Raw genomic sequence first — 14,173 nt, forward strand, 5'->3', positions numbered from 1 at the left:
TTTTTATTATGTAGGTTGTTTTTCGCGGCCATTTCATTAAAGCATTCAGTGCCAATTCTTTTTCTTTCGGATGCACTTTAGTCACAAGTTGACAAGTTTTTTTTAAACCAGGGCTGCGGAGTCGGACTCGGGACTCGGAACTCGATGGAGTCGGTTTGTTTTGCCGGAGTCGGACTCGGGACTCGAGTAAGACCGCGTAAAACTACCCGATTACCGATTCCGACGTTCGCATGCGCAGTATCAAATTTTAAAACTGTTAAGGCGGAAAAATGTAAGTTGTAAAAGTGTAATAGCAAATGTGAAATATTTTTAAACCATGTAATGCGGGTGGATCAATTATGACACCAATATGAGTGGATTGCAAAAAATCCACCTTAAATTAGTTGCGTAAATGGGTAAAATACAGGCTGTAGGGAGCTGGACTCAGAGCTGGACTCGGGACTCGACAAAATCTTACATTTGGCCGGAGTCGGACTCGGGTGTATTTTTTTGGCCGGAGTCGGACTCGGGTTGTTTTTAACCGACTACGCAGTCCTGGTTTAAACAGGGAAACACATTTAATAATAAAGAATTTAAGGCGGCAAATTAAATTGCCTTTGTATTGACGAGGAATTTTTTTTTCTATTACGTCTTGTTTGATCTCTTGTTATGAATTTATTAATCGAACTCAAATGTTGGCCAGCCTGTTTTGTGTTTTAAAGAAGTCATTTTGAAATGACTTTACTAAAGTCTCAATCCAAGTCATCAGTTGCCCAGGTAAAGTCCAAGTCAAGTCATTATTAAAGCAAGTCATTTCCAGTTCAAACCATATCTAATATAATAATAAAACAATAAACCATTCAAATTAGTGAACTCGTCCGATTATTATGAGCAATAATTCAACTAAAAACAGCCAAAACCAGCATGTAGCAATCTAATGGTTTTGCTTGCAATACCTAGATAAATTTTTTTTTTAATAAAATGCTAAATGAAAACATTTTATTTTAACACAAGTAATTTGACTCAATGACTTAAGTCCTAGTAAAATCATTTGTCTAAAAGACTTAAGTCAAGTCAAGTCTTTTTACCGAAAAGGCTTTAGTGATGTCAAGTCATTTGAAAACAGTGACATAAGTGCACTTGACTTCAGTATTTCCAAGGTTTGTCATTTTTTTATTTTCTTCAAAGAAAACTGTGGGAATCTGACCGAGGTCTGCGAAAATTCCCAGCAGTTGCAAACATTACACGATGTTTTTTCTGGACCCCCAAACAAGGCAAATGCTAACATTTACCTATTCTATTCTTATCAAGTGGTACGCGGAACTGCTGGTGATGGAATAAGAAATATATTTTTTTGTTAAGATTATATTTTAGAAGATATTTGCTATTTAATTATTTTATTCTTCTGAAGTTTGTAATCGTCATAATTAAAGTTTTATGACGCAAGTGCGTATTGCTTTAAATGTTTTATTCGCGTATCCTCAAACGTTATGTCGCATTATCATGAGAATTTTTTCAATACAAATTTTTATCTGTCTAAGACTAATTTATTTTTATTCAATATTATGGCTAGTTAAATAATTTTTTGCAAGCCAATCATTTTTAGTTTGGGAAATTTAACTCATAATGCGTTGCTAATTGAACTTTTTAAATAATTACCTGAAGCGTTGCAATTAAGTTCAGTTTATTTACAATCTGGCTGAATGATAAAACGTTTAAGACTGATGCTCCAGATTCGTGGGCCCTCTTTTGCAAAATCACTACTTTATTTAGCTGTGAGTATGGACGAAAAATTACAAAAGTGCCAGTAGAGATGATAGCATGAATCACTTAATATTATCTTTTTTTTTGACTTGCATACAGTTTTCAGGGGCGACTTAGAACATAGATATCCTACTTATACAAACACGGGGCTCAAATTTTAATGAAGGTCAATAATAACTTTTTTATATATACATAGGTTTCGTTCATTCGCTTCTTTTAGTTGTTTTTCTGTTGTTTACCACAGGCAATTTATGATTAATTATAGCACAACATACATTACAACAACTAGAGTAGAAAGAAAAAAGGGTATAGACACACAACGGCTAAAAGCGAAATACTCAAAAAGTGTACGAACGCGTTCAGTTATTCTGCCTGTTGATCTGGGTGTTGAGCCTTTTGTACAAGGCATCTTTGCGTTGATTAGTCTCTCCACCTGAATGCGGCTCGGCGAAAATCACCTCATAGCATTCCTCAATCTGAGGATTCTCTTCAAGTCGTTCCGGGTGACATTTCACGTAATGAATACGCGGTCCTAGATCCCTTGGGCTGTTCCACTCAACGCTCATTCTGTACCATCTTTTCGCAAACGTTTTCTCAGTGAGTCCAACCAGTTGTTCACCGCAGTTCTTGCAGTTGGCCACGTAAAGGCCGGAGCTCTGGCAGGTGAGGTGTTCATTTATCGGTATCACGACCCCCACTCTGGTTTTCGACCTCAGGTGCTCTGTGGATACGACCATGTTCCTTATACAAAGCCAGCAGTTCCATCGTAGGCACGGCCTAGAGGAACCACCAGCCGGCGGCGGATCAGGAATAGGTGTTTGAGCGTCACCGCCTTGGTCATTTGTAGTGAATCGCTGAAAGGCAATGTGACCTATAGTTTGAATCTCTTGCGAACTTAAAACCTTAAATTGTCTCTGGCAGAGCTGCCGTGTCGGACTCGACGGAGTCGGTTTGTTCCAAATAAGGGCTGTAATTTCTTAATTAATTCGGTAGCGGACCGGACCTATATCATCCTAGTATCAGGCGAGTATTACTACTTTTATAGCCTATTTCGGACCAAGTATCGGCTGCGATATTTTCAGACCATTCTATTGTACTTTTTGGAAAATTGTAAAGCGGATATTGGGTGATTAGGCTTTAGTCACAAGATGATAACATAACACAAGGTGGTAATATAAATCACAATATTTTTTTCGATGCAATCTCAAATCACGTCCTTGCTATAGTTTAACAAAAAAAATAGATTAAATTGAAACGTTAAAGTTAAAACTCCTATTTTTTGATGAAATTACCTTTTAAATCCCGATTTGAATCGCAAATCATCGTTTAAATCCTTATCATAAGTTAAAGTGGCATCGGCCGATACACTCTAGTATATTATGAGTACCGATAATACCTTTTGGTATCGGATATCGCTTTCGATTCGATATTATCGGACGCCCCTACCTCCAACTGTTGTCGAAGTAGTTCAATTTCATCTGCTTGACCCCTGATTTCATCTGCTTGACCCCTGATTTCATCTGCTTGACCCCTGATTTCATCTGCTTGACCCCTGATTTCATCTGCTTGACCCCTGATTTCATCTGCTTGATCCCTGATTTTATCTGCTTGATCCCTGATTTCATCTGCTTGATCCCTGATTTTATCTGCTTGATCCCTGATTTCATCTGCTTGATCCCTGATTTCATCTGCTTGATCCCTGATTTTATCTGCTTGATCCCTGATCAAGGCATCTTGTTCGGTTATACATGCTTTTAAGTCCAAACATTCGCCCTAGAAAGCAAAATATGATTAAATGGTCGCCTTTTTTTTAATTGTGTCATACAGTGGACAAAAGTTCATACAATAAGCTGTCCTTAGCTACTTATTAAGAACAAAATAAGTAAAGTTGAATAAGGACTAATAAAATCCATGTAAAGAATGGCAAGATGCATAATTCAGTTGGGAGCGCGACTGTCCCGGTTTGAGAGACAGTTTTAGCCTAGAGATCGTGGGAGTTGCTGAACGCGGGTTAGTGATCCCCGTTAAATGAGGTTATATGTACGAACAGTATGCAGCAGGAAACGGTTCCATTGTCGTTTCTATACCAGCTCCCACTGAGCTTTGGTAGCTCATTCGGTAAAGCGTCGGTCCTGGGTTGACCGGAGGTCGAGGGTTCGAACCTCAGCACAGCGTAGTTGTTTGCCTATAGCCTGGCTTACACGCAACCCTTATTTGACCGCCTGATTTTGGTTAGCACCTTTTAAGGCGCCGGGTGTAGACTACTATGATATCTGTGCCGTCATCGTTAGTCAAGTACGACTTCTGAAGCACTAGATCAGGGGTTCTTCAACGTTTTTTCACCGCGGACCCCTAAATTGTTTTTTTGCTTCGCGTGGACCACGGTAAGCAAGGAATTAAAAAAAATGACGTATCATAAATTGACGTCGTAATACAAATAGACAGTAGAAATCTGCAGTTTTCAGTCCACAAAATGTGAAAAGGGGAATAGAAATAGAGACATTCAGTGCGAAAACGTTTTATTTTTAATTAAACTCTTTCCTTAGAAAAATTGATTACTTCCTAAATATACACTAATATTTCAATTTGGCCTTCACGGACCCCCTAAAGCGAGTTCACGGACCCCTAAGGGGTCCATGGACCCCAGTTTAAGAACCCCTGCACTAGATCGTTGTATACAGTTTTATACGAAAGTTTAATCAGTTTTTATGAAAATAATGAGTTTAAGGGTGGATTAAATTTAGTTTAAGAAAACTTTAAGAGCCACATTCTTGAAATTAAATACCAGATTGTTTTACTGAAATTTGAAAACTGTTTGTGTTTGTAGGTTCCTTAAAAAACGAGTAAAAAATTGTAGATATGTTAACTGGCATGGACCTAAATTACTACAGCATTCTCTAACTTTGAGAACAGCCGTTCACTTACAGTAGAGGAAATCAGGTGGCACTGCATAAAGACAAATTTTATTAAATTCTCGACAAGCTTTCGCACAACCGTGCTGCATATGTTATACGTCACCATTCTTATCGCCTTTTACTCGCGCTTGTGCCACCTACATGCTTTTTAATTGCTCTAATTTCTACTTCGACCTGATGAAGTACAGTTGTGCGAAAAATTGTCGAGAATTCAATACAGTTTGTCTTCATATAGTGACACCTGATTACTCAAATTAGTGTTAACAGATTTCAACACAATTATTATATATTTACAAAGATTTTAACTTACAGTAAGTTTCTCGATCAACTTTGTCGGGTCATCACCTGTTTCCGATGTAGCGGCTTCTGTAGCATCTGGCTCTTTCTGTTAAATTTAAATTCCGGTGTTATCATACTAGGGATGTACGATAGTAACGGATCGGATCTGATATCCGATGACAAGAGTATCGGTACTTGTCCGATAATAGAGTGGTATCGCTGCCTATCCAATACCAGATTAGTGCATTACAACCATGTTTGGCGACCCAATTTAGAGTTTACGTCATTGAAAGGTAATTTTTTGAGCAAACACAACATCAACAGCAGAAGAATAATATGCTTCCTAAAGAAAAAGAAAATTTGGCCTAATGCCATGAAAATCATCATGATTTTTTATCAAATTAATAAATTTTGCTTTTTTGACAATAGTAATGACGTCATTTGGTATCGGAATAAAAAAACCAAGTATCAGATCTAACTAAATCATAGTATGTAAAGAATAGCATACCACGGTATTTGCTTTGGCTCATTTAGTTTGTAGTATATAATACCTTCACTTCACGTTTTGACAACTAAATACTTTACAAAAAAGTCAAGCAAAGACTATTTTCAAATGAACGCACAAAAAATTAATTCACAAATAAGATGAGAGAACTTTTAACTAACCGAATCGTTTAAACACTCGTTTTAAAAGCCACACGCAAACTTCTTTACCAAACAACTCACCTTAATTTGCAGATTTGGATTTTTCCGCGGTGCCTTGTCCATCGTAAGCCTATATTATTAAACAAGAAGCAAAATCAAAACGCTACAGGAAGTAAAATAACAATTTTCACGCCTTGGCGAATCGATATAGAATGAAAGGTACGAACAAAGAAATCTACTTTCCCCCTAAGCCTTGCTTTCAATAATTCGACGGGAGACATAATATGCGAGGCCAGATTTAACTCTGTGAAAAGTTCGGCATTTTGCTGGATGTTTAAAAGAAAGTGTTTCTATCTTGTAGACGTGAATAATTATTTTTGTGCAAAGAATGCTATTATAAAACATTATCAGAAAACATTAGACTTTGTTTTTGATCACTGGCAAACAGTTAACCTTGGTGACAATCCTATTCCAAATTAATTTGCGTATTCAGCTGGAGTTTACGATCTAACTTGAAAGCATTAAAGCAAATTTTTGGTGATCAAACTGAAAACATTACGTTTCCGAGTTACAATTATGTTAATTTTTCTTATTTTACCATAGAAATGAAGTCATTTGATATGGAGAGCGGAACTTTTTCCCGAAATTTCAGATAACTGTATCGGAACAAAATGATATGCATCGGAAAAATAAAACGCCATTTTTTGCTTTCCAATGATATCTTATTCGCCCATGGATACACAATGACGCACTTTTAGCCATTGTGAATAAATAGGCGTCAAAACATTAAACATTGGACGTAATAAGAATATCAAAGCCCATACAGAAATAGGTATCATTTTGAACGTTTCGAATAACTCTTTATTCATTTTCAACATCTTGATACTTACTTCTGTATGGGCTTTGATATTCTTATTACGTCTTACTACAACCTCCAGCCATTATGCTCCAAAATTAAACATAGGGTTATCGTATTTTTGGCAAGCTACAGCAATATTTGTGGTTATTCGAGTATGACCTCACCAAAATACGTCATATCTTGACGTCACGAAGCATGTAATTTAAAGAGGTTCTTTTGGCCATTATTTTGTCGCGCGAATGTGCAAATAAATGTAGGAATAAATGTATTACGGACGTTTACGACAAATTAAAAAGTCAGATAATAGTTTGCGCGCGAAAATTCGCCTTGATTCGTTTATTTATTTTGACCCATTGTTCCTACAGAAAGCTAATATCTTGGCATACAGAAAGCTTATACATCACAAGCTGTATTAGTCTCCCGCATTACTAACAATTACGCCTGACTTTATTATCAGTAACGCAAAACTTAGCCGCTGCCTACTATCGTGTATTCGGTGCAACTTGCGACAACCAAATTGCTAAACTTGGCTGTAGGCTTTTGCTGTAGGCCTACGTTACACCGCTACTGTTGCGCAGAGGCTGCGACATTTACAAGTGAATTTTCCCTTTTTCGCTAGTGTATTCACTTCGTGCTTGACTGACTCGAACCAGGAACTGCGTAGTTCAGCTGGAGACGTGGCTGCGTTTAAACCGCCGTTGTTATTTCCTGTTAAAATTTCCCAACTCAGGCTGGGGGGAATGTGTGAGTGCATAAACTTAGCTGTCCTAGTCTTATTATCCTGAATCGTTAGTAAGTGTTGTAAGATGTTGGTTTGTTTGTTAAGCTACAACCACCATTCTGCTCCATTTAATATTATCACTGTTATTTGAATGGTACTATAAGTAGCAATGTTAAATATTTGGATTTGACACTATTATCTCGCCATTCTTGTTGTCTATAATGTCCAAAGTTAACCGGCTGACTTAGTCTTTGTGTAAACGTATTTATTTAGGTTGACGTTACAAACTATAGCCTACATTAAGAAAAACATTCTCGTAATTTATTTGGCATAAAATCGAAACATTCGCCGACACAAAACACCAGTCTTGTAATGACTTAAGTTATTGACTTGGCTTAAGTACACTTAAGTCACCGTTTTCAAATGACTTGATTTGACTTCAGTCTTTTATGCAAACGACTTGGGTTCACAATTTTCACGCCTTGGCGAATCGATTTACAATGAACGGTACGAACAAAGAAATCTACTTTCCCCCTAAGCCTTGCTTTCAATAATTCGACGGGAATCATATTATGGGATTTTGAAGCTAGATTTTAACTTTGTGGCATTTTTCTGGATGTTTTAAAAGAAAGAGTTTCTATCTTGTAGGCAAGAATTATGTTTTTTTTGGAAATTATAAAAATTATGTTCAAGAATGCTATTATAAAACAGTTTATCTTTATCAGAAACATTGGACTTTGTTTTATGGTCGCTATCAAACAATTTAACATTGGTGACAATCCTGTTTCAAATTAATTTCCGTATTCAGCTGGAGTTTACGATCTAACTTGAAAGCATTAAAGCAAATTTTGGTTGATCAAACTGAAAACATTACGTTTTCGAGTTTTAATTATATTAATTTTTGTTATTTTACCATAGAAATGAAGTCATTTGATACGGAATCTGAGAGCGGAACTTTTTCCCAAAATTTCGGATAACTGTATCGGAACAAAATGATATGCATCGGACAAATAAAACGGCTTTTTTTGCTGTCCAATGATACCTTATTCGCCCATGGATACACAATGACGCACTTTTAGCCATTGTGAATAAATAGGCGGCAAAACATTAAACATTGGACGTAATAAGAATATCAAAGCCCATACAGAAATAGGTATCATTTTGAACGTTTCGAATAACTCTTTATTCATTTTCAACATCTTGATACTTACTTCTGTATGGGCTTTAATATTCTTATTACGTCTTACTACAACCTCCAGCCATTATGCTCCAAAATTAAACATAGGGCTATCGTATTTTTGGCAAGCTACAGCAATATTTGTGGTTATTCGAGTATGACCTCACCAAAATACGTCATATCTTGACGTCACGAAGCATGTAATTTAAAGAGGTTCTTTTGGCCATTATTTTGTCGCGCGAATGTGCAAATAAATGTAGGAATAAATGTATTACGGACGTTTACGACAAATTAAAAAGTCAGATAATAGTTTGCGCGCGAAAATTCGCCTTGATTCGTTTATTTATTTTGACCCATTGTTCCTACAGAAAGCTAATATCTTGGCATACAGAAAGCTTATACATCACAAGCTGTATTAGTCTCCCGCATTACTAACAACTACGCCTGACTTTATTATCAGTAACGCAAAACTCAGCAGCTGCCTACTATCGTGTATTCGATGCAACTTACGACAACCAAATTGCTAAACTTGGCTGTAGGCTTTTGCTGTAGGCCTACGTTACGCCGCTACTGTTGCGCAGAGGCTGCGACATTTACAAGTGAATTTTCCCTTTTTCGCTAGTGTATTCACTTCGTGCTTGACTGACTGGAACCAGGAACTGCGTAGTTCAGCTGGAGACGTGGCTGCGTTTAAACCTCTTGTTATTTCCTGTTAAAAATTCCCAACTCAGGCTTGTTGAACGTATGATTGTGTAAACGTTTCTGTCCTAGTCTTATTATCCTGCATCGTTAGTAAATGTTGTGAGATGTTGGTTTGTTTGTTAAGCTAAAACCACCATTCTGCGCCATTTAATATTATCACTGTTATTTGAATGGTACCATAAGTAGCAATGTTAAATATTTCCGCCATAACCCAACGACCAACGTTTGGTTTTGACACTATTATCTTGCCATTCTTGTTCTCTCTAAAGTCCAAAGTTAACCGGCTGACTTAGTCTTTGTGTAAACGTATTTATTTAGGTTGGCGTAACAAACTATAGCCTACATTAAAAAAACATTCTCGTAATTTATTTAGCACAAAATCGAAACATTCGCCGACACAAAACACCAGTGTTGTAATGATTTCATTATTGACTTGACTTGTGTGCACTTAAGTCACCGTTTCCAAATCACTTGAGTTGACTTTAGTCTTTTATGCAAACGACTTGGGTTGAAATTTAGTGTTAATTTTTTGTAAATTAAGCTATTCATAAAAATATTTGCACATAAAACATTTTGCACTGCGGTGTTTTTGGCTGCGAGGATGTTATTATTATTTAATAAACAGCAGTCGGGCACGTATTTGGAACTACCGTACTCAAATAAATTATTTTATTGTTTCTCTGGTTAAGGTAATTTATGATCAAGTTTAATACGGCAAGATTTGCTTCTAAGGGGTCTGTAAGTAATTTATTACAAAGATTGTTTTCTAAGTGCGTTACCGATCTCTTTAAGGACAAAAATTTGCCGTTTGTGGACCAACATTAACCAACACTGCACTGACATTAGCTTTGAATTGCGCATTGCAAATATAGCTTCTTTAAGCTACAAGTTCTGTGACGTCATATGGCTAGCCTATGACATATATTATTACGTCATGTTTGAATACCTACCTCTAAAATTCTACTTTGAAACGTGCCAGTTTGAAACTTAAAAATTATCGTACCTTTTTGCCTTACGTCCCTAGCGTTAGGAGAAAATAAGTTTACACACAACGATCGTTAAATGAGTAAAGATGTAAACTATTCTAGTGACGTTCGATAAAAAAACATATTTTTTATGCATACATACATATACCACATACCATATTCCGAATAGTTCACTGGGGCCCTTATGTAACATAACTTTGGGGCCTGTGCCTATATAATAATATATATAGGTTCTATTTAGTCACTGGTCAAACCTGTAGAATATACCTACTTACAGAAAACTATTAGCCGTGATCACGGTCAACTAAGATTTAGTTTTGTTATTGCTTATTATGTGGCATAAAAAAAATGATTTTCTTCAATTTTTTTAAAGACTACCTTTATTTGTATATTAGTTGGTTTCCGCTAAATTTATTCCGTAATCCGTGAAGGGATTTTGTGTCCACAAACTTACCGGTCCATGTTTAACTAACCGGCGCGAAACAAAAACAAAGTTTTAACGTAAAGTTGTCGTTTTTCCTTCACTTTATGCGAATAAAAACGATTTCATAAGTTTAGAAAAAATTAATCACAATTCATAAGCAAAAACATAGATAATAGGGGAGAATTTTTTCCAATTTTATTGATATTCAGCTAATTTCCATCCGTAAAGTGATTTTGCGTCCACAAACTTACCGGTCCATGCTTAACCAACCGGCGCGAAAAAAAAACAAAGTTTTAACGTAAAGTTGTCGTTTTAAGTTAGCTGTCATTAGGAAACATATCTCGTTAAAGAAAATATTGTCATGTTCTTTATTTAAATGAGTGCTATACCTTTTATCATCCTTACTTCGTAGCCATGTTCACAGAAAAATATCCTAAAACAAGTGCTGCTAAATAGAGATGTAAAAACAAAAATCTATAAATGTCTCCGTTATTTGGATTAAGGTGTAGGTTAGCATTTGGATGTGGGAGGGTCAAGTAAAATTTTATTTATATTTAATAGCAATACTTGACTTGCCCAAACGCTTACACAAATAGTACCGTACTGTGCGTTGTAGAAGTATTATAGACCAGCGCCAAATTTAACAAAAAAAAATAATCTACTGTGGATAGAAAAATAAAGGATCTTTTAAAACTTTACCTAAAGGAATAGTTTTATTTCGTTGTGTTAATTGTACCATCAAAATCATGTGGTTATTTAAAAAAATATATCTAATTCTTTGTTGAATAGCTAAACACATCATTAATAATGGAACCTTTAAACAGGTTTAGATGTTGCTTTTGATTTAAAGAAGGATTAATTTTGGCGCTCTTTCACTATTGTACGTGAAAAGTTATGCAAAAAATAATAATAATAATACCGCATACCATAACGCATATTGTTTGGGTTAGGGTGCGGGTTAGCGTTTGGGTGAGTGAGGGTGGGTCAAGTAATATTATGTTTATTATTAATAATAACTTGACCCACCCTAACCCAAACAATATGTGTTGTGGTAGGCGTCATTTGAAGAAAATTTTTTTTTATTAATTTTTACGTACAATAGTGAAAGAGCGCCTTAATTTTACTCTATTGATTTTATTATTTTACATTCAATTTGGTTATACATATATATATATGTATATGTATATAATATATATATATATATATATATATATATTGGGCGCTCTTTCACTTATGTACATGAAAATTAATAAAAAAAAAACTTTCTTCAAATGGCGCATACCACAACGCATATTGTTTGGGTTAGGGTGCGGGTTAGCGTTTGGTTGAGGATGGGTCAAGTTATTATTAATAATAAACATAATATTACTTGACCCACCCTCACCCAAACGCTAACCGCACCCTAACCCAAACAATATGCGTTGTGGTATGCGGTATTATTTTGTTTTGTTTTTTGCATAACTTTTCATGTACATGAGTGAAAGAGCGCCATATATTGTTGCTGAGTGCTATAATAGGCTGTAATTATATTAACTATATGCATTACCTTATAAAATATTTCTTTAAATAAGGTATCTAATAAGTAATAAGGTATCTAGATAAATCTTATTTTTTCAATAAATTGCGTTAAAACAAAAAAAATGTTGCATGACTTGATCTATGCCTTAAGTGGCAATCCTGGCAGCGTTTTCAAGGAAATGGCAATGGGAAAAGTTGAAGTGATCCCCGGACTTACGCACATATCTCCGAGTGAAGAGGCAGCCCTCAACAGACTGCTCCATTTGGCCACGAGGTATCTGTACTTCCAAAAGTTCATGGCTGCCCACATGTCCACTGTTTATTCGCCTGGAATTGAAGACGACGTGGTTTCGAGCGAAGGACTAAAACCGGGGTGCTACTTGAAATCGTTCTGCTGCGGATTAGAAACAGTTTTGTCAGAGTACCGGAGAAATCTTCTCGCCATTGAAAAGGAAATTTTAAAAGACGAGCATCTTTCTTTGCTGTACATACAGCACGAGACCGACCACTACCATGTGCTCTTTGACGTCATTCACGAAGTGATCATGACCATACGTTCGCGTCGGGCTCACGGATGCCAGATTTTGGATGTAGTTTTCAAGGCAACTCGTAGCGGAAACGCCCACGTTCGCGACAGCTTGCTTACGATCCTACAACAATGTCACTTAGTGATGTACAATCAGCTTTCGGCATGGCTTTTGCACGGTTTACTTATCGACAGACACAAGGAGTTTTTTATCAAGGACATACGCAACGAAGAAGCGGAAAATGCTTCCAAATCAGAAGAGGCTTTGAGTAGGTCTGGTGGTAATGGAATTGGAGATGACTTCCATGTTCGGCTTGACATGTTACCCTCTTACATTCCTAACCGAGTGGCCAGCGTGATTTGTTTCGTCGGCACATCACTTCATCTTTTTGAGGTAGACAATCAGGGGCAATTCGGCGCCGACCCGGTCGCCAACAAGCAGCTAGTCGATGTCAAAACTGCCGACTTTTCGCTGGCGATGGAAGGCGTGCTCCACGACAAAGAGAGAGAATTCATGGGCGACTTGCAGAAACTCCAGCGTGCCAGAGAATTTGTGATTGAAGACTTTGACGTCTGCATTGACAAAATCCGATCCGCCGTTGCCAAAGAACTGTGGCTTTTATGCGTAGAACGAGCGCAGCTTGTTTCGCATCTCTACATGCTCAAGGACTTTTTTCTACTCGGTCGGGGAGAGCTCTTCCTCGCCTTTATAGAAGAGGCTGGTCAGCTTCTAAAAAGCCCTCCTTCCAGGGTGACGGAACATGACGTGCAGCAGGCATTTGTACGATCCGCGGCTAAAGTCCAAATGGAAGATGAACTTCCATTTCAGCTGTTTCAGCTCACTATTAGCAAAACTTCAACCATTGATCAATCAGGTCCGTTTGTCAATATTAACACTATAGATGATGGATGGTCGCGCCTTGGAATGACGTTTAAAGCAAAGTGGCCGTTACACACCATTTTTAAGCCTGCTCTTTTGGAGAAATACAACCAGCTGTTTCGTTTTTTGCTCCGTGTAAAGCGCACCCAATCAGCACTGCAGAAAATCTGGTCCATACAGATGCGATTTAAACAGGATGCGGACATCGATTGCGATAGGTACTCGCTACCTAAAGATACTCCTGCAGATAGGCTCCAATGGAGATGCAGAAATTACATGCAGATTTTCATAGATAACTTACAGTACTATTTGTTGGCCGATGTGCTTGAATCGCACTTCACAAACATGCTGGAAAAAATCCGCAGCACCAACGATGCCCAGCAGGATTTTGAGTCCATCATTGCGGCTCATGACAACTTCATCCATTCGCTTCTGGCGCAGAGCTTCATCCTGTCCAATACCGTCTGCAAAAACCTGATGGAGATTCTTGACATCTGCCAGAAATTTTGTGACGTCGTCCAAACTTCGTCACTGGTCATTGCAAAGTCGACGTTCAACGATCAAATTGCTGAAATTTGGGACTTGTACTACAAAAAGACCCTGGTTTTCTTTCATTTTTTGACTGGTGTTTCAACGCACCAGTGTAACCCGCACATATCGCAGCTTACTCTACGGTTGGATTACAATCGCTACTATTCCAAGCTTATTTTAAAGTCAAATGAAACAAAACCAATAACCTTTTAGATGTTTCGGTTTTTGTTTATTGTCAAACAATATTTTCTACTAAATAATAGAAAT

At 37.0% G+C, this 14,173-nt stretch overlaps 1 protein-coding gene across 1 annotated transcript; it reads left to right on the forward strand.

Annotated features, from left to right (window-relative positions):
* Nucleotides 1-12,035: 12,035 nt before the first annotated feature.
* LOC146157512 (gamma-tubulin complex component 4-like) lies at nucleotides 12,036-14,119 on the forward strand. The gene has a single exon (XM_083388233.1). It carries the CDS (start codon nucleotides 12,092-12,094, stop codon nucleotides 14,117-14,119), a length of 2,028 nt encoding a protein of 675 aa, XP_083244359.1. The 5' UTR covers nucleotides 12,036-12,091.
* The last annotated feature ends 54 nt before the right edge of the window (nucleotides 14,120-14,173 follow it).

The sequence above is a fragment of the Ascidiella aspersa genome, chromosome 4 (genome assembly GCF_963924565.1).
Source record: "Ascidiella aspersa chromosome 4, kaAscAspe10.2, whole genome shotgun sequence".
NCBI lineage: Eukaryota > Metazoa > Chordata > Ascidiacea > Phlebobranchia > Ascidiidae > Ascidiella > Ascidiella aspersa.

Coding starts and splice junctions, on each gene's coding strand:
- LOC146157512 (XM_083388233.1), top strand. CDS start 12,092: ATGTTGCATGACTTGATCTATGCCTTAAGTGGCAATCCTGGCAGCGTT.